This window comes from Mycteria americana, chromosome 5 (genome assembly GCF_035582795.1).
Source record: "Mycteria americana isolate JAX WOST 10 ecotype Jacksonville Zoo and Gardens chromosome 5, USCA_MyAme_1.0, whole genome shotgun sequence".
NCBI lineage: Eukaryota > Metazoa > Chordata > Aves > Ciconiiformes > Ciconiidae > Mycteria > Mycteria americana.
This window is the reverse complement of record NC_134369.1, coordinates 11358589-11378997: the sequence shown is the minus strand read 5'-3', so window position 1 is coordinate 11378997 and position 20409 is coordinate 11358589. Positions and strand designations below refer to the sequence as shown.

At 43.1% G+C, this 20409-nt stretch overlaps 1 protein-coding gene across 9 annotated transcripts in view; it reads left to right on the top strand.

The window, feature by feature from the left end:
- Nucleotides 1-20409, top strand: part of MICAL2 (microtubule associated monooxygenase, calponin and LIM domain containing 2) — a 111799-nt gene that overhangs the window by 83305 nt on the left and 8085 nt on the right. For all 9 annotated transcript variants that reach the window (XM_075502115.1, XM_075502119.1, XM_075502118.1 and 6 more), the window contains 5 exons: nucleotides 778-875; nucleotides 3131-4493; nucleotides 12591-12685; nucleotides 14770-14862; nucleotides 16809-16902. In XM_075502115.1, the coding sequence (XP_075358230.1) occupies nucleotides 778-875; nucleotides 3131-4493; nucleotides 12591-12685; nucleotides 14770-14862; nucleotides 16809-16902 (1743 nt within the window). The remainder of the gene's footprint in view (nucleotides 1-777; nucleotides 876-3130; nucleotides 4494-12590; nucleotides 12686-14769; nucleotides 14863-16808; nucleotides 16903-20409) is intronic.

Here is a 20409-nt window from a genome sequence, read left to right as displayed (position 1 = left end):
AATAATTGGGTTTGGGAGTTAATAATTCAGCTGTAAATATACTTGTCATGTTAAAGCTTGACATGGTAATATCTTGGCCCTGGGATACTTTTCTTCTATCCAAAGATTATTTATTATGTAAAATTCCCACAGGCACAAATTAGAGAGCCTCCTGACTACTCCCTTCAGGTGCAAGTTACCTCCCTACTTTTGTTTCCAGCACGTCTAAGTCTGTCTGTGCCAGTTTTGGTTCCAGACCTTTAGCAATTAGTTACCTTGCCTGACCCTGGGAGACCCCCCAGCGCGCTGCCCGCTGGCCTGGCTTGGGAGGCTGCAGGATTGTCTCTGTCCTTACTGCCTGCAGGTGGTTACATTTCCCATTTCTTTCCCATGCTAACGGACAGCCCTCTCAGAAGTCATCCAGTTTTCTTCATTTCCCAGAACTACCCAAAGCTTCAAAAGTCGCTGGATGTTTTGACTGCCTCTGCTTTTAATGCCTGAAAGCCCTCTAAAGAGGGCTGGTTTTCCAGAAAGTTTCCTGGAACTCAAAAGCTGCTTCACTATGTCCAGCTAAAAAGTGGAAGCAGTTCAGGTCCACTGCTGCAAATGTCAACGTGTGTTTGGCACAGCGTGCACACGCATGTGAGTGAGGCCGTAAACTTCATTACTGTAGGTCAGCTCCTCAGGTACAACTGTATCCAGATGACTTCTTAACTTTCTCCTCTCGTTCTTTATTTGCAAACTTTATTTAAAACAAAAGCAATACAAATATGATGGTAAAATTTGTGTCTTTGGCAGGTTTCCCTCTACTGTCCAGCAAGAAACCTGGGCTACACTGGAAGGACAGCTCAGCCAACTGCCAAAGTGGTCCTGGAGAGGGTCACTCCCAAACACAGGTACAAAGGAGAGTTGTGCAGAGCAAAACCAGTGTAACAACTGTTGGGGCATGTCTGCTCTCGGCAGGCTGTCTGAGCATCCTCTGCTCTTTCAAATAGTTTTGGTTCTCACAGTAACCAGCAAAAGTTGGAGGTATGCCTGTGCTCTACACAGGGAAGAGACTTGGATGCTCTGATTGATATACCATTCCCAAATCATGCAGCTAAGTGGCATTTGCTTTCTGTGGGACTCAGACCTCAATCGCACTGAGAGTTAGGCCCTAACCTGTTGCATCAGCCAACATGTAGGCACCACCACCCTGCCTTTCCCTCACAGCCTCGGGTTTCGCTGCCACGTTTCCTCTGTACCACAGTTTCTGCCCAAAGAAGAGGAAACCCCCCAAATCTCTGTCCCCCGGTGCTCCCGAGCTGGCTGTTGGTCTGCCTGCATGGCTGTAGGGCTGGATGGAAACATGTGGCATGTTGGGCACGGCCAGGTACCAGCAGCGGTGGGGTGAGAGGGTGTCACATCCGAGTGGCTTAAATGCCACTTGATCACTGTGCGTCACTGGGCGAAAGGCAAATGCCAGCACCAGCCTTGGAGAGCAAATCTGGGAGCCGAGGTAAGGGCTCGGATAGTGCTGGCCACCGGAAACCTGGCATAGGAGACTGAGGGATCTCAGGCCGTTACAGCCCTTAGACATAGGCGTGCCCGTGTATAATGTTTACTCCTTGCATCCAGTGGAAAGAGGACTTCTTTCCTTAATTTGCAGCAGGCCCTTGGCTCCACACTTGACTCCACAGCACAGGAGCATCTTCAGCTTCCTTCAGGACCCAGGATTTCCATTGTCTTGTATGCCTTTTTTTTTTTCTTTTTTTTTTTTTCCTTTTTTTTTTTTTTTTTTAAGACTGAGGAAGGGTGGGCCTGCCGGAAGTACAGTGCTGCAGCAGGAGTTGTGACCGACCGTCCCAAGCAAAGGGCAGCACGTTCCCCAGACTCAGAGCTGGGTGGAGTGGGGACCAGCCCACGTCCTCTGCATCCTAGCCCGCTGTCCTCACCCTTGGGTTAAACATGATTAAAATTGCTTGACCTCGGGTCTGTGTTAGAAAAAAAAAAAATCAAGTCTTCCACGTCCACAGTGATAGTTGAAATCCGGTCCAGGACAATAGGGCCAGGAAGGGAACGTCCCAGGGGAGCAGAGCTGCACGGTGCTGCCTGGCCGTGCTCTGCTCAAGGAGAGGTGACTCCACGCTTCAGCTCCCACTCCATAAGCAGCACATAGCGGCCTTTCTCTTACTCTAAAGAGAGAGGATTAAGAGGGTGTTTATTTGTTTATTGGTGTTTCTCATGTTTTTTTATTTGAGATCCTGGCCAATATTAATTTTAGTCATCAAATACAACTGTGAAACAGGGAGTAATCATTATTACCTTACTTCTGATGCTTCTGGGAAATGAGAAGTCAGACAGATTAATGGCTTCACCCATGTGAATTTGGGAATCTGGCACGTAAGTGGAAACAGGAATTTAGTCTTCTCACCATCTGTTATCACATAGCATTGAGGATAAAATGCCTCCCTTTTAAGAAGAAAAAAACCCCTCTAGTTTTGGTCTGCTGGCTAGATAATGTAGACATTTATGCTTGCTACTATCTCCAGCAGAAGAGTTTGGTGGCTAGAGTAATGAATTTATATCTTCACCAAAGGAAAAATAATCATAAGAGAGAAATAATTGTCTTTTTTAAAACTACTGTTTCGCATTTTACAACCTCTTCTGGGTCAGTTCATTCATTCCTACCTGTGCTATGTAAGCATGCAACATTACAAAAGCAGTTGGAGAGGATGGATTGTGGGCCCTTGTGCTTGCTGGAAACTCTAAGGTGATGCAACTGGAAGGCACACGGGAGAACAGAGCAGATCTGCTTTTGTTTATTTTCCTATAGATAGGACTGTTTCTTTCTAAGGAAAATATTAAAGGTAATTTATAAAGATATGACAGATTCTTAGCATGAATAACATTATTTTTAGACTATTAAAATTTCCAGCAGTATTAGATCTCCTCTCCTAGAGAAATATTAGCCCTTTAGGGAGAAAAAATTTTCTTCTTATTGTATTAAAATCTACATATATGTGTGTGTATCTATGTGTATATACAGTAAATATTATGTTTATTAGTATTATGTTAAGATTGCAATTGATTAAAATATTATATGAAATAAAAGATACATTAAACAATATTTTTAACCACTAAAATAGTCTTTTTTTCATGCACTTCACAGTTGGCTTCTTACAAGAAACCACCAGAAGTTACAAGAGGACATTTCAAACCCTACAGCCCAGTATTTCAAAGAAAAGAAAAAGCCAGGGAGATGCCTGAAGGCATCCGCCTCTACGTGCCCCATTGTCCTTTTCAGAGCAGCACTAGAGGTTCTCCACGGACCCCTCCTGGGAATGGGGCACCGGCTGCTGATTTTTCTGAGCCTGAAGATATAGATGGTGACATTGGGACGTACGCAGCCCAGGGCTGGAAGGAAAAAAACCTGAAATATACCTCTGAACTAGAAGATTTTAACAAGAAGACAGAAGTGCTGTCATCTCTGGATTTGAAAGAAAAAGATGGCAAAAATACAAGGCACCCAGAAGAAAAGCTTGAGCAAGAATTAAAGGAGGCAAAAAAGAGGCTGGTACTTTGTGCTCAACAGCGACCCTTGTCGTATGATTCAAACAGGATGGACTTAGGTGGAACCAGTCCAGGGTATCGAAACAAAGGAGCGCTGGGGGCTTCAGAGGAGAAGGATGCTGACTGGAGAAAAGATGCGTTCAAACTGTCTGGGTGTCCTGTGCCTCTCTTATTTGCAGACAATGCTCCACCAGCTTTGCCAGTTGACACAAAAGATGCTTTGAGGAGTCCAGATGCAGTTGCCAGGGAGCATGCAGCTGGCCAGCCAAAATCACCACTGAGGCTCATAGCCAATGCGATCAAAAGGTCCATTTTGGAGCCTCTAACCTCATCTCCAGAAGGACTAAAGCAGGACTCAGACAACAAAGCCAAAGCCTCTTCAGAACAAGCTTTCTTCAGCTTCCCCAGTGCTCCTAGCTATTCCCTAAGCCAAAGGAACAGTAACAATAATAGAGCAAACAACACTCAGCCACAGGAGCTGAAAGTAGGGGAGTGGGCAGGAGAATATTTAGGAAATGGGAGCCCTCTCTCAAATCCATCTCATTTTTCTGTCGGCTCTGAAGAGAGATCTCCAAGGGATTACAGCGAGGAGGTGTCCTTCCCAGTCTACAGTCCTCATGCTAGGCCTTCCAAGATGACCAGTATACCTCAGAAATCATATTGCACTAGGATGGAGGATGTCCCAGGACTCCTAGAAAAGTTTACCTTTAAAGAGACTCCTCCAGGGGCTCCCATGGGTGACATACTTACCTGCAATGAAAAGTACCTCCTTCTTTCATCTCCAGAGCCCAAGAACACCTCCAAGGACAATCTGGATGACCCTGCACAGAAGGGTAGTCTTGGGTCGCTCTTTGATAGACTGAGAAGTAAAGTTCGTGACAGAGAAGGGAATTCCTTCGTGCCATCTCTGCCTTTCAGGAAGGACCATTCTCCAGAAGACAGGCTACTTTATCCTTCCACAGGTGAGGGCATGAGTGGAATTATTTATTTCTGGTAACAGCACTTAACATTTAAAAGACCTGTGTGTGATCATGCAAACACATATCTGTTGTATGCTCTGTTTAATTTATAGTTAATTTCTACATGGGAGGATTTAATAAATACATTTTTTGGTTAAGGTTTAGGAGTCGCTTCTGGTTTAAAGGAGCAGAGCGGATTTGCGAGCAGAGCGGATTTGCCAGCAGAGCGCAGCACGCTGGACCCAAGTTTGATCTGCTGCTCGCCGCTGTTCAAATGCGTTTGGGCTAGGAAAACGTACTCACCGGGGTGGAAGGAGCGGTGAGGCAGAGGGGGATGCTGTGCAGAGCAGCTGCTGCTGCGACACCGAGTGTGTTGAGGAAGGGGCAGCACGGCGGGCAAGCAGAAGGACGAGCACCGAAAACCCCAGTGCAGTGTAGACTACGTTTGCTACCCTTGCCGTGAGGAGCTCAGAGACTGAAGCAATACGGTTGCAGTAGCAAGAAGCTTTGCTTTGTTTATGTTCTTTCTCAGCAGGTACCTCTTCAGCTCTGTCTGCTGTCCTAGTGACCAAACTGTAGACATACTTTTGGGAGCTTTGCTTTGTCATTAATATCCCCTTGTTCTTTTATTTGAGAGGAGGTAGCACCTTATTGACCTTCTCTGACCTATTTGTGAGTCTATTTGGGCAGCGATGAAAAGGCATCAATTTTCATGTTTGCTTGCAAGAACAAGGTTAGTATTAAAATTGCAGAGGAGTCTAAGAAATATTGATGTCAGACAAAGAGCAATCGGAGTAATGTGAGCACAGGCTCAGAAAAAATTAAGTGCAGCACAGTTTCAGGTAAGGAATATGAGGTATGAGAGCTGCACCCAGCTCTCTTTCTCCACGATCCATCTTTCCACTAGCCCACTGCAGAAAGTCACAGTTATTTAACTAAATAACCTATTGAATTGCGTTGACGTACCTGTTTGTTTCTTACTTTATTAAATTGCAACCCAAACTGTAACCCCAAAATTGCTGCTGTACCGCAGCATTAAAATAACAATCTGTATGTAAAATGTGAAGCCACTGAAACGCTCCCAGTGAGCTGCCAGATCCTTTTTGCATCCTTTCTGCTTCAGAACTACTGCATACTGTGAGGAAGATATACAGTATAAATGAGACTTGATCTGAAGCTCATTAAAATCGATAGAATAACTCCTGCACTCATTCCTGAATTTTTGGATTGGATTCTTGGAGCATCCTTTATCTAACAACTCACAAAACCAGGCATCCCCATTGAGCCAGAGGATGCTGAGGACTGCACTGAAGCCACGGAGTTGCTAGTGTTCACGCTTGTCACGCTGTGGTCTTAAATGGGAGGCTTTTTCTGAGTCTATTCCTGGTCATCACCTGTCAACTAAGCCAAGCTGATCTTAACTAAATGTATTACAATAATTGGTATGTTGTGTTCTTACTAAAACGGGAAAAGTTCTTGTTAGGTTTGAATAATGCTATACTTTATTTATATTTTAAATATTTTGGAAAAACATGCTGGTTTAATGTGTGTTGCATTCCTCTGCTGTGCAAGCCAAAAGAGGAATTATTAAATTATTATAATTATTGAATATAGGCATTGCAAAATCTGTTCAGAAGAAAAAAACCGCAGCTTTGATCTAGCCATTTGCCCAGTAATCTGTCATCTTCAATTTTTCAACATTGCAGCTCCCTGAACTTTTTCAGACATTCATATTTGAGTAAATCAAGCTGGTAAAGAGCCAAGTCCTGCTTGGCTCTCTAAAATGGCATTTCTGTCTGATATTGGCACTTGTCTGAGGCCCAGGCTCAGCAAACTTCAGTCATGAACTGGTGACGAGCTTTAGCTCACATTACATGTCATTATTTTTCACTCTTGAAATTTACCATGAACCTCAGAAAATGTCTTTTCTTTAAAGAAAAAAAAATACTCCCAGCACCTTGTAAAAACCAATTTAATGAGGCTCTTAGTCATACTCCTCTTGGCTGTTTGCAGTAGGGCTTTTCTATCCTTTTCGAGGCCAGACAGACTTGTTCTGTGCAAGAATGGTTGGTCTTGCATTATGCTGGTGTTTTCTTTGGCTTGTGGAGCCAAAGAATGAGCTGGGTGACAGAAGTCCATGGGCTTGAGATGAGACTGGGCAAGCTCATTGAAGAGAAATCCACTGAGGATTAACCAAATGCTTAGAAACCACTTCCGATCTAGAAAGCTCCTGAACTGAAAAATGCTTGGAGGCTGTGCAAGTGTTAAGGGGAGGAATCACATATGACTGCCCGGTGCCTATAGCGTTCCTTTAGGCATCCACTGCTGGAGACAGGCTGGAAGGACCTGCAGTCTCACCCTACGCATCTACTTCTATGTTATGTTGCTCATCTTTCCCTACACCTTATCTTAGTTACTTCATCTGCAAATGAAGTACAGATGTCTTTCCTATGCTGATGACTTCTGCATTTCAGACCCAGGTGTCCGTCCAAACTAAAACTATATTCTGTCCTTCTGTCATCTCCTGCCAAGCGTTCAACCACCAGCTGAAGCTCAGCATGAGGAAGCAGAGATCTTAATTACTCAGCAGCAGATTGTCTGTCGCTCAAACTTATGCCTGCAGTTACACCTTCCACAGGGGTCATTCCAGCTTCTGATAGCCAGACCTGGTCTAAAGGCTTTCTGGCTAACACTTTCTTTCTGTTTCATAAGAGCTCTTCCTCAGAGCCACTTGGAAATTTTGGGCTGTGCAGAGATCTGGCTGCACAGACTACCTGTGTGGGACCTAGACAATTCTTACTGAAGTAATGGGGGTTCATGCACTGTTTTCAGTGAGAAATAGGTTTTAACAAAAAATAAAATCCTATCTAAGTTTGCCTGTAGAATATACAAATGTCCCCAAATAGCCACACAGGAGTTTCTAGGTGCAATTCCAGGTATTTTATTTACTTGCATGAATATCTTTGAGGCTTTTGTCCTTTGATTCCTCCTTTGTGTTCCAACCTGCAGTTAAAAAATCCCAAAAGCTTGATCAATAAAATTGATCAATCAGATGGTTAACCGTTCTTTCCTAAACTTACTTGCCCTTTTGAAATTCAAAAAAATGCCAACATACCATGTTAGTTATAGATAATAAAAATCATTAATATCACAGAAAAACAACAGTAAAAGAGAGCTAAGCCAGGTTGTATGAGAGAGTTGCAGTCAGCAGTGTTTGTAATGAGACACAGTAGTGGATCCAGGGTTTAGGTTACTGTTGACTTAGACCTTCTGAAGACCAGCCCATCAAAGTGGTTGGTTATTGGCAGATGTTTGTGACTCCAGGTTTGCTTCTTGATATCAATGGAGACATGGGAGGAATATTTCTGTCCCTGACAGAGTATGGATCGCGTGAAAACGTTCCTAGAATAGTCCCTTAGATGAGACAAGAGTTGTTATAACTCAGTTTTTGACGGTGTGTTGTTTACATGGCTCACTTCATTAAGCAGGACAACCAATTCAGCTGATGGGAAAATTAGACGTGTTATGAACTCACTTTGCTGTTTTTGTGCACTTTTAGATTGAAAAGGGATTGCTTGCAAATATTTCAGGTTCATACATGGTTCCCATTACTGCATCTTTGTACCACTGAAAGTCTGTGTGTTTGGAATGTTCTTGTCAGCTAGGACACTGTTATCTCAGTGATTTCATATTTTCGAAGGGGAGCTGAGGCACTACAAGGTTAAATTACATGCCTAAGACCACATGAGAAATCTGTGGAGGAGCAGAGATGTGAAGCCAAATAGTCAAACCCACTCTTGATTTCTCCTAGCCTTTCTTTTCATCTCCTACCTCATGCCAATTCCCATCCAGTTTGGGACACCAGTGCCCCAAGAGATATGTGTAGCTTTGCCTCTCTCTTTTGTAAAACACCAAAGTACTTAAAGCGGTCATGATTAACTCTGACTTTATAAAAATATGCAATCTTGGACACTTACAGAGGAAACCAACAGATTAATATAACATTGTATTATAAAACCACTTCCTGCTCCAAGACTTTACGCGTATTTAGACTGCAGTCATTACTGTGACACAAAAACACCCCAGGAAAGGGAGGTGAGCTGTGACATGCAGAGTGATGGCAGTGGTGGCTGTCCTGGAGATTTATAGGGAAAATCAGCAGTGCTCCCACATCTAACAGAAGGTACCACCTTCTTAGCCTCTTCATATGACACCTCTCCCTTTGTTCAGAGGACCTCAAGTTTCCTAGGAAAACCGATAAGAAAACCGATTAGATTTATATGTTAAGGGAGGGGTTCTAATCGGAAAACCGATTAGATTTATATGTTAAGGGAGGGGTTCTCAAAAGCACTGGACTTTGGTCCAGTTGATCCCTCTGAATACAGCGAGGGTTTTACCACTGACGGCATTCAATGGCACTGCACGTAGGCCAAAGCAAAATGTCTGAGACCCACCCTTGGGTTACCAAGCTGTAAGGAACTAGCCATAGGAAGAAATTTTAATTTTATGGGTGTAATTTTTCTTATCTATTATGACATACACATATGAGGATACCAAGTCCCAATATCAAGAATTGGAGGTTTCCTCCAACTTTGTACTTTGAAGTGTATTCTGTGACACTGTCAGATTCAATAACAATTAATAACGATAATAGTTAATACTCAGTTTCCTGTGATTTGACAGCTGTAAATCAGATATGCTGGAAAGGTCTCTTGACCAAACTCCTAGGGGCTACTGTGAGGTAGAAATCGAGAATAGATTAATAAAGATTTCAGAAATATTTGTTCCTTTCCCCTTTATAACTAAGAACTAAAACGATGGCTGACTGTTCCTAGTGATCCAGAGTCGTGTTAGCTGGGGAGGAAAAGCTCTAGTATAGCATATGTTAATTTGGAAGTTAGGGAGACACTAGAGTACTTAAGAAATAAGTAATAAATAACTCCCATTTTGAAGGAATGAGATGGCTGGAAAGAGAAAGCCCAAGTCTAGACGAGTTGAGTTAATATTTGGAAAAAAGCATGGTTTTGAGATCTTTTCTGTACCTATTGAGCTATAAGGCTTGACATATTTGGAGTAGACAAATTATTATTATCTAACTTTACTTTTACTATTATAGTTCTAAGTTTCAGATTTAAATGATCTGGTAAGTGTAAAAGTCCCTAAGTTGCACATTTTTATGTGTGAACTCCTTGTCCAAATCCTCACAGCTGGTGGCTAAATTCTGCCTATCCTACCCCTTTGGAGATGGGAAAGATTAATGCTCAGTCACCTATAGCAGAACATATAGATGCTGCAATACAGAAGGGGGAGGTGGGGGGTGTTGTTTTGTGGGGGTTTTTTTCAAAATAGAATAAACTTGTGGTATTTTTCTCTAGCTCTGCATAAAGCAAGTTCATTCAGTGAGGTAATTTCTTACTATGCTTGTTACAGTTGTCTTGAAGTTGAAATTTGCATCTGGGGTACATTTTAGAGCATATTTCTGTTCTCTCCCACAAGGAAATAGCCAAAGAAAAATAGTTGAGCAGAGCACCGAGTGGCTGCCCTTTTAACGTTGAAAGAAATGCAGTGTCCCACTGTTTCTATATCCCTGAAATGTGGCAGGACCACACATCTGGGAGCCAAAAACCTGTATTCTCATCCCAATTCTGGTCACTCTTTGCTGTGTGTTTCTGGGTACTTCGTTGGAGCAACCCATGCTTCAATTATGCACATTGTATTAGGAGAGGACATCAGTGCTGTGAAATGTATATGCAATAAATGTGACAGAGACCATAACTGTCAATGCGCACAGGTAGATCCATCAGATGCCTCATCACTGAGTGATTTCACGTGGTCCTTCGTCCTGTAGGCTTCTTGGGTGGAGATGATGAAGGACGTAGCTGGTCGCAGTCGGGTGGCTGTTGTCTCACAGGGCTGTGGCTACCACGTTCCTTGAAAGGCTGAGCTGTTTCAGAGCAGTCTAAATGGCTTTGCTCTGCAGAGGAAGGTTGCAAATACCTCTCTCTCCATAGCAGATAGGCACTGGGAGGACTGTGGATGTTATGAATCTATTCTGTGCACAGACGTCAGCTTCCTCTTGCTCATGAGACAGCCCTTGGAAGTCCTTGGGGAAGTCATTGACCCTGTCTCTGTCCCAGAAAGGCAAACAGCTCCTGAGTCACACCCACGAGAAGGAGGCAGGTGCCCTTGTGTTACAGCAGGCTGCTTTTCCTCTAGACCTTGTAACACTTTTTAAATTATTAATATCACTCAAAGAGGAGGACATAGGGAAGCAGTCACTTATTCCCGCAGCTGAGAGAAGAAAGGGAGCGTGTAATTGCTTGTGTTTCTAGCCCTGCCAGGCTGTAATGTTTGCCGCTTGCATATTATGGAATTTGATTTCACCCGTGGCCTGACCGCAGGGTAGTTACTGCAAACTTTTGGTTGCACAGTGAAAAGCAGGCGAGTTTACTGCTCAAAAGAAATAGTAACTGTGGTACCCCCATGCCTTCCCCCATCTCGTGCACTGGGAAGGGCTTTACAGCTGACTGTCCCTGCTGGGGGCGGAGATGGGGCACAGCTGGATTTGCACTCTTGTCCGCAGAGCGTGGGGCAGTGCGTGGCACCGGTGTGACCCCGGCAATCGTGAGCCGTCGGAGAGTCCCCAGCAGGTCAGCAAGCAGGAGCTGTGTCCCTCCGCCAAGTGCCACGAGGCAGGGAGGCGTGGGGTGGCAGCCTGGGCAATTCTGGAGCAGGGGAATCGCCCGAGAGGCTGGGGACCCACCTGGCATTTCTGCCAGGGCCACCGCACCTCCTGCTGCCTGAGGACTTGGCCTGCGGGACCCAGGTCTGCTCCACTGGACCCTCTGAGCAGCTTCATTGACACAAGGACTGGGTGCTTCTGAAATTGAGATTGCTGAGAAAAAAGAGCGTTTCTGCCTCAGATTACTTGGATTTGCTTTCATTGCTTTACTGCCTGGGATGAACATGTTTCATGGATCCTGATTTTAAATTAGGTTCTGAGACAGAAGTCCTACTTCAGGACTGGGATCCAGGACAAGGCAAAGAAGAAACATTTACAGTGGGAGAATGGGAAGTAATTTTAATGTGAATATAACTTGCACATACAAAGCCAACTGTTACCTCGCAGATACAAAGAAAAATGGCACTGTTAGCTTTAAATAACGTACATTTCCAAGATGTCGCCCAGCTGTTAATCATTAACCCTGTAGCAGGTTGAAGCATAGAGACAGATGTTCCAAAAGCAGTTTTATTTTCTGAAATAAAGAGAATGAAGCTATGAATTAGACAAATTAAGAAGAAATTCAAATATTTACACCCAGTTGAAACAAGATGCTGGAAAAACAGGCATGATAAAATTGCTGCAATTAAATGTAATTTAATTTATAATTCTGAAAGCATGCTTCTTCCAAAGGCAGCCTTTGAGTTTTCCTTATGGAGTGCATTGTTGTGATGTATGGATTTTCCTGACTTATTATGGCATTTTAATCAACAGTTCGATGATGTGATAATATTCCTAAAGCAGAAAAATAAGTGACATTTGTTTAGACATAATTAATGAAATATTTATGTTGCATGAGGCTGTGTGATAAAGCCTTGTTCTCTTAGTCCATTTGCTTCTGATTACATTTGTGATTTTTTTATATGACCAGACATTCTGACGCCAACTATTTTACACTGAGCAGATGTCATGTAGTAAAAATGGGTGCCAGATGCTACAAGCCACATAAGGGTAATTTGTTTAAGAGCTGGCTCAGACTTTTTGCATTCAATTACACTGTATAGTGAGTCTTATACAATCATTTGGGTAATATGGCTAACTTCAGATATACATTTTAATGAATGTTGAGCGTGTTCAGAACAGCATGCTACATGCAGGGTGCTCAAGGAATTAATTTATTTGTATGTAATACTTGAAAAAAATCAAATATACCTGGACAGAGTTTTTGACAGGGATCAAAAATGTAATTAAAGGCATCAGCCAAATTTCCAAATTGCTCTAGGTGCTGCTGATTAGAACTCAGGGCAGGTGCAAAGTGTCTGTGTAAGTTAAAGAACAGTATTTTTTGCTTCACTGGCTATTTTGTTCCTGCATTTTAGGATGTGAACACCTACCTGTCAGAAAACAAGCTACCGAGTATTCTACTTCTTCCTCTGATGATGAATTTGAATCCAAGTCTTCATTAACACACAAGGTAACCTTGACTTGGAAACGGGAAGATATTTCCTCAGTTGGACTGTATTTAAGATTCATCATATGATTTTGATCTAAAGCACAGCGCAATTTCTCAAAGTGGGGATGGGAACGCTTTATCAGTGGAGGTTACATGTCATGGAGAGAAAATACATTAAAACTCTTTAAGACAGATGAAAATCAAACTTTCTGTTTCGTCTTTGGATCTTTAATTCCCCTAGGTTACACCAACGTTGACAGAGAAGGTCTTAATTTGACAAGCAGACATGTTTCACTGAAACCACTTTAAAGCTGCATTCTTAAGTGGCCTTAATATGTAGCCCAACGAGCAAACTATTGAAAAAATTAAACCAAACAGATGCAGATTTCCCTTGGGGAAAAGCAACTTCATTTCAGAGGCACTACAGGCAGGTTGTGTGGAAAAGGCTGTGTTTATCCTAATCAGCGCGACCGCGTGAGCCACGAAGTCGCACCCAGACCCTAGACGCCGAAAGGGCCAGCTGCACACCGGGGTCTCCAAGCCCTACCTCGGTTCCTGCGGCGAGCGGGAGCGGTGGGGTTAAAGCGCCGGTGAACTCTTGATACCCAGCTCTGATTTGAAGAAACAGAGCTTTTATGGCCTGCATTGCTCATCAGAAATGTGTTTACCTCTTTCCTGTGGAGGAATATCAGTAAGTGGATTAATAGTACGAGGTGGCCTTTTGATTTGTTGCCTTTGAGGGCAAAAAAAGGAAAGCAAAGCAAGAGGCTGCCCAGTACACTGTAAAAACAGCCAAGATCAAAGCTAAGTGGGGCTTTGAATGGAAACCCGGTTGCGCAGCTCCAGAGGAACCGAAGTGCCACAAGGCAGAAGCGCAGCAGCGTGTGGCGGCACGTACCGCCAGCGTCTGTGTCAGGGTGCGCTGGGGTGTCAGAGATCGTCGTTCATCTTTCCTGTTGCAGGAAAGACGATCTATAGTAGATAATATTATGGTGAATTAAATAAAGTTTAAACAAAATGGAGAAAAGAAGGGAGACGTGGCAGAAAACGGAATAGGAGCAACTCCCAACAGTTCAGGCAGCTGCAGGGCCAGGCCGTGGGGACGGCAGCGCTGCCGGGGCAGCTGCCAGAAATGGGGGGAAGGAGCAGCTGTCGCAGCCGTTAGCAGTGACTCAGTTTTGATGCGCATACCCCACTCAGCTTGTTTCTCTCGGCTGCCTCCTAGCACCTCTTTTCATGCCAGCCCTGGCTGCTATTTTGCCAGTACCACCTTTTTTTCTCTGGCAAAACTCGGTGGGAAAAATTTTAGTGGCTTCCTGGCTTGTTAGTTTTCTAATCGTCTTGTCTACGGTGCTCGTATATTCTGTCTCCTCCAAAATGGGAAAACCACAGCCTTGGAGGACTTCCAGATAGCTTGGGTCAAGGGCAAGACAGAGCAAGCGCAGGCAATTCCCTCGGCCAGCCCTGCAGCGCGCGCTGCCCTGCTTGCCCTGCAGCAGGGACAAGTGCCCCAGGGGAAGGCAAAACAACTCTGTAATGCAGTAGAGAAACGGCACCGGGGAAGGTTTCACAGGGCTTCAGATAGTGTCCTATGATGGCCGTTTCTTTCAGATACATCCTTCTTACTGTGTTACAAGAGATCCAAAGTGAATTTTACTACTTAGCAGCTACAGCAATAGAAATGGGTTGAGTTTCCTTAAACTGGTGCTTCCCACCGCCTGTGCCTGGCTTCTTCCCTGATCACAGTGATGTCTGCAGAAGCCACGTATAGTGGTACGTTGTATACAGTCAACTTTGTGATTCGGACATTTTTTATTGATAGACACAGTTCACACTCACTTAGGGTTGCAGTAAGAGCTTGTAATGATTTAAAGTCAATGTAAGCAAATGCATGAAAATATTCCTATGTGACTATTTTCATTTCAGGTACGTTGGCCCAAGCACCCTGCCGTAGCTCACCTTGCTTTGAGCAGGGGAGTCGGGTTAGACGATCTCCGGAGGTCTCTCCCAGCCTCAACGGTTCTGTTATTCTGGGGACGGCTTGAGAAAATCTGTAACGGCATACTTATGCTTTGATGCCTTTTTTTTCTCTCTCTCTTTTGTAGGCAAAGAGGACTCTCAGAAGGAGAAGGAAGCTGGAGAAGGAGACAAAGCAATTGATTAAACAAGAGGAGCTGAAGAGGCTTCACAAAGCACAGGTGAAAACATAGCTCGCAGATGTCCCATTTGTCTCCCAAGAGTGACCTCCAAGGACAGGGGGTACCCAGTGTGGGCTCTGCACCTCCCCTTGCTCCTCACTGCGGCTCACTGCCTTCTGTGTTGAAATCCCCCCCAAACGTTAGGAGCAGGAAGATATATGTGGCAGGGCCTTGCAACTCTGTATGTGACAGATCCGTGTGTGCCCCAGGAGATCACAATTTTGTAATTGTGTGTGAAGAACAAGAGGGAATAGTGACTGGCAGTAAGAGAAGAATACACTGAAGGAAAGAGATAGAAAGGAGGAATAATATCAGCCTCTGAGATGTAAGAAACTCAGCTATTACCCCTATATACTACAGGAGGGTATGCAAATACAGTGATGGTTTTTGTTCTCTCTCTATGATAACAGTGAAAGTCAACCGTTTTCTTTCTTAATGATGGAAAGTCGTTTCACTTTATACAGGCCCTGCTCTTCAGAAAATGCTGGAAAAGCTCTGGACTCTGCTAATGTTTTATTATTTCCAATTGCAGTTCAAAGCTTTGGGAATGCACTTCTGCATGACTTGATCTCAGACTGTGTTCTCTCAGGTGTCAAAATTTTCAGGTTTATCTATTGCACTTACCACACATACATATCTATATGCATATATATAAATATACACACACACAAAACTTAATGGCTTATGAGGCCGTTAGCATTTTTTGTGTGTGTCTGTACTGTAGCATAGGGCAGAGAAACCTGAGCTAGATTTAATCTCATTAATTCAGGTTGTAAAGGTAATCAAGATATGGTAGCGGGGAGAGCAGGCTTTTTGAAGGCAGAGTTGTCCATCATCTTCTGTTGTATTACTATAGCAGGTGGATAGTTTTGGATGGAGCTTCCACTTGCTATTTCTGTACCAATATTAAATGAAAAAAGAAAACTAATAGGTTGTTTTTCAGACGTGAATCTGAAATCTCTGTTTTTGTAGATGTAACTACTTTTGCAAAATGTATAACTGAAAAAGAGAGAAATTTTGTCTTTGAACCAGACAGTGGATTTTAGCAAATGCTAATATCTAGCTGCTACTATAAAATCCGTGACAGAATAAAACACATGGGAAAAGAATAGTATCTTATTCAATCCAAAGTAAGAGCAACTATGTTACAGTTTTTATCTGAGAATTGTCAATTATCTCAAGGTAAAATTAGATGCATACATGCCTTCTCTTATTTTACTGCTTTGTGGAAATAATCAAGTCCAAACTTTTTGAACCGCCTTTTGTGTGTGTTAGGCTGTTCCTGAGGGCTTGGCTCGGTATGCCCTAACACAGCCTGAAATGGGAACCTTTGAGCATCTCTTTGACAATTCAGCCTTTGAAGGTGTTTCATGCCTATTATTCACATGGCACCTCTGAAAACCTTATTTAAAAGGGGGTGGACCAGTGAATGTAGAAGTCCTTCCTGAAGTGCCACTGAATTATCACTTCTTAGTTATTAGACCCTTTCCTCCCTGTGTCAAAAGCTTGTGAAATATAAAAGCAAAACAATCAACAAAACCCCATGGACAACAAAATAGCTAGCAAAGCTTTCTAGCTGTAAACTTCCAATATTTAGATGAGCTTTATTCACATAGCATCTCAGAATATGTGCCTCTGAATGTGTAAGGTATGGACTTCATACCTTCTGAGACACAGAAACGTTACGATCTCTGTTTTACAACGGGAGAGCTAAAGTTCAGAAAAACTGACGTTCTTTTAATACCTATGATGCTTACCCACATAAGCGTGGATAGATACCTAGTGGAATTATTAAATTGCTTAGGCGCCTAATATGCCCAATGAGTTTGCAAATCCCATGACTCCTCCGAGACCTTTTCAAGCTGTTTCTCTAACCACTGAGACCATCTTTTGTCTCTGAATTTTTAAGCTATGTCTGTAGCTTTTATATCATTACAATTTTGCAGGCAGTCCAGCGCCAGCTAGAAGAATTGGAGGAAAGACAAAGAGCTCTGGAGATTTTTGGTGTCAAACTGGAGAGAGAACTAAGAGGAGAATCAGGTAAATGAAGCAGTGTGTGTTTGCTTGGTAGTGGGTTTTTTTAACCTTTTTCAAAGCAGAGGGGTTTTAATGATGGTCATAGAAATAGAGTTCAGTGCAAAATCTGAAATGAAACAATAACTGGATGGACAAAAATCATTGTTTTCCTCAAACTCTGTTCATTCAAGCACCTTTATGCTGAATTCTATAAATTTGCTCTTGGTTATCACAGATTTGGAATTATTTGCCTTGCTATTGAACCTGAATCTGCATTTTCCCCCCTATTTTTTAAAATCCCATCCTGAGCTTAATTTCATCTTCTGGAGGGAACCAGTGAGGTTTCCAGGAGCTGTATCTCAGTTACCAAGCCAGCAGCAGCCCATGCCTAGTAACAGAGTCCTTAATGACTTCTCCCAGAGTGTGAAATGCCATTAATAGGATTAGAGCTGGTGGCCGTGCTATAGCAACAGCAGCACGCGGGCACGCAGACCCAAACCGCACAGCTTTCCCCCCGGTGGGTGGAAGATAACAGGGGTGTCGTCCTGGCCCTGGTTGGAGGCACGGTTTTCACTCACCTGAACCGACAGTCCCAAGTAGCCAGGGCTGCGGCGTCCTCCCACCAGCCTAGCCTTACCAATGCTCCCCAGCGTACATGGGGTGAGGCTGGAGAGACCTCCCACAGAGGGACGGGACATCTAGGGGCTCCTGCCAGGCTCAAAATGGGGATGGGAGCATGAACCATGCGTGTAAGGGACTTCAGAGGGGGCTGCGGTTCCGTGCTGAAAGGACTCTGGGAAGCTGACAGCCCGATTGCAAATGTGTCTTTATTTACCTCTGTTTTAGAAAGCTGAACCTTGTGCTTTCATGACAGACAGTTGCACAACACTGAAAACCTAGATATGTTTTGGCACCTGATCTTGTTGTTGTCTTAGCTAGGCAGCCCAGCAAAATCTCTACATGCTGGCTTTTTAAATGCCATATTTCTTAGCAGTTATTGCCCCTATTCTAACACTGAACTAATCAGTTCAGCAAGAGACCATTTGTCCAACTTTATATATTTATTAACTGATTTCCTATAATTGATAGTGCCAGCATATTTCAAATGTTATTTAAAAGAATCATAGAACCATAGAATCGTATAGGTTGGAAAAGACCTTTAAGATCATCAAGTCCAACCACTAACCTAACACTGCCAAGTCCACCACTAACCATGTCCCTGAGCACCACATCTACACGTCTTTTAAATATGTCCAGGGATGGTGACTCAACCACTTCCCTGGGCAGCCTGTTCCAATGCCTGACAACCCGTTTGGTGAAGAAATGTTTCCTAATATCCAATCTAAACCTCCCCTGGTGCAACTTGAGGCCATTTCTTCTCATCCTATCACTTGTTACCTGGAGAAGAGACCGACCCCCACCTCCCTACAACCTCCTTTCAGGTAGTTGTAGAGAGCGATAAGGTCTCCCCTCAGCCTCCTTTTCTCCAGGCTAAACAACCCCAGTTCCCTCAGCCGCTCCTCATCAGACTTGTGCTCCAGACCCTTCCCCAGCTTCGTTGCCCTTCTCTGGACACGCTCCAGCCCCTCAATGTCTCTCTTGTAGTAAAGGGCCCACTACCTAGCATGTTTTTTTTCTTAAATGAAAACATAACCATTTATCAAACGGCACCCACCTTACCACCTGTAAGTGAGTCTGCTAAAAAGACTTTGAGGATTTGGAGTGTTAGCTTTTTTCTTTATTGCTGATCTGTATAAGGGTGGATGTTTTTTGGAAATGTCAAAAATATAGAGGGACAAGAGGCTTCTAGCTCTTGGGATAGACACCGAATACCAGGATAAATGGCCTAGAGCCACCTCTTGTTTTTGCTGTTTTGACAATCGCATTTCCTAAAGAAGGCTGTCTGCCAACAGATTGATGTTTCTCATTCTCTTCCCATCCTTAGTAATTGGATTGCCCTCATTAAGGTGAAAGTACTATTTTTTCTCCCTGTTGATTGTTTGTGTGTAGGTGGCCAGTTACAAATAGGGCAGGTACTGAAATGTAGGATGTTACTGTGTCTCAATAAGTCTTCTGGTGCAAAAGCATGAAGCCATAAGTTTCCCGAACAAAATGTGAGTGCTTTGTTGCTTGTAATAACATACATGTAATGAGGCAGGAATCAGGGAGTTTAATATTCTGTTCAACCTTCTTAAAAATAATGAGCATTATTGTTTAATGAATGACCAGTGTTTATTAGGTTAAGTTGTATTTAAGCAGGTCTGCGCTTATGCAATTCAAGTGATTTAATAGGTATTATTAAGGTAATTAGAAAACGATCACAGTTCAGCAATAATATTGAGCTGCAAAGGTTGTGAATAACCAAATTTAGAGACAGGCCTGCAAACACTAGTCTTCAGTGACATTTACGCAACTCTCCTCTAATAATTCTGTAAGCCCGGGATGAATGGCCCCTTTGTTAGGGGGAGTTATTCATTAGCTCCTCAACTGAATTAGAAGAGAACATGCGTGGGTGCGAAACAACTGCCATGAAGACTGATGAGCAAAATGAGGCTTTGATGATCTTCTAATTGTAGTGACAACAATTCATGCATTAAAAAAAAATATATCAGTCCTATGAATAATTTTTCATGCCCGTTATTCCCTTTATTCTGGTTCAAAATACCAAATAATAAATCACTGATGTACTGTTGCTTTGTTTTCCACTGACATTTGTGGAGGCTTATGGAGATCTTCTGCCTACAAGAAAATACAGAAATAAAAATCTCAAAACATGTTTTCCACTGAAATTAGCATAACCGATCAGTTGACTAAACAAATCATGAAGAATGATGGTATAGAAGAAAATCTGTGTTGAGAGAACATTAAGAAATCTCTCCGTGTTTTGGAAGGTGAACAAATATCTGCACATGTTGCAGCTAGTTTTTGATTTCATAAGGAGCATATCCAAGGTTTCTCAGAACTTTCAACAGAGTCAAAAGAAAACAGTTGAAAACCTGTAGGAGTAAGGAATATGAGGTTTAGCTGTTCCTAAAAAGGCACAAACTGGCCGAGCCCCCTTTACTGCGTGACTGCTGTACGGAGGGACAGCGTAGCATCACTGGAGAACAGACGGTTGAGGTTTTGAGAACAGTGTTCAGTAAATACTCCTCTGCAGCCTGTCATTCTCTCAAAAGAGATGAAAATATAAATAGCTACAATGTGATTAGAAGAATATCTGACTTTCAAAAGGGATCTAGGTTAAAGGAGACTTGGGTAAACCAGGAGGAAAGTTTTGCTTTAGCAATGCTGTAAAAAAAAAAAAAAAGCCAGTGTGGCTCACAAAAAACCCTCACAAATTGTTTTCCCTCTAACCTTTAAAAAGATCTGTCATACTGTGTTACGCAAAAGACTTCATTGGCTTGTTCTGCCCTTGGAAGGAATAAAGCACTTCATCAGACTTAAATAACTATTAACATTATTATTAACAAACATTTGAAAAGCTCAGGGAAAAAATGTGCCCGGGGACACCCTGGGGGTGCATTTTGTGGG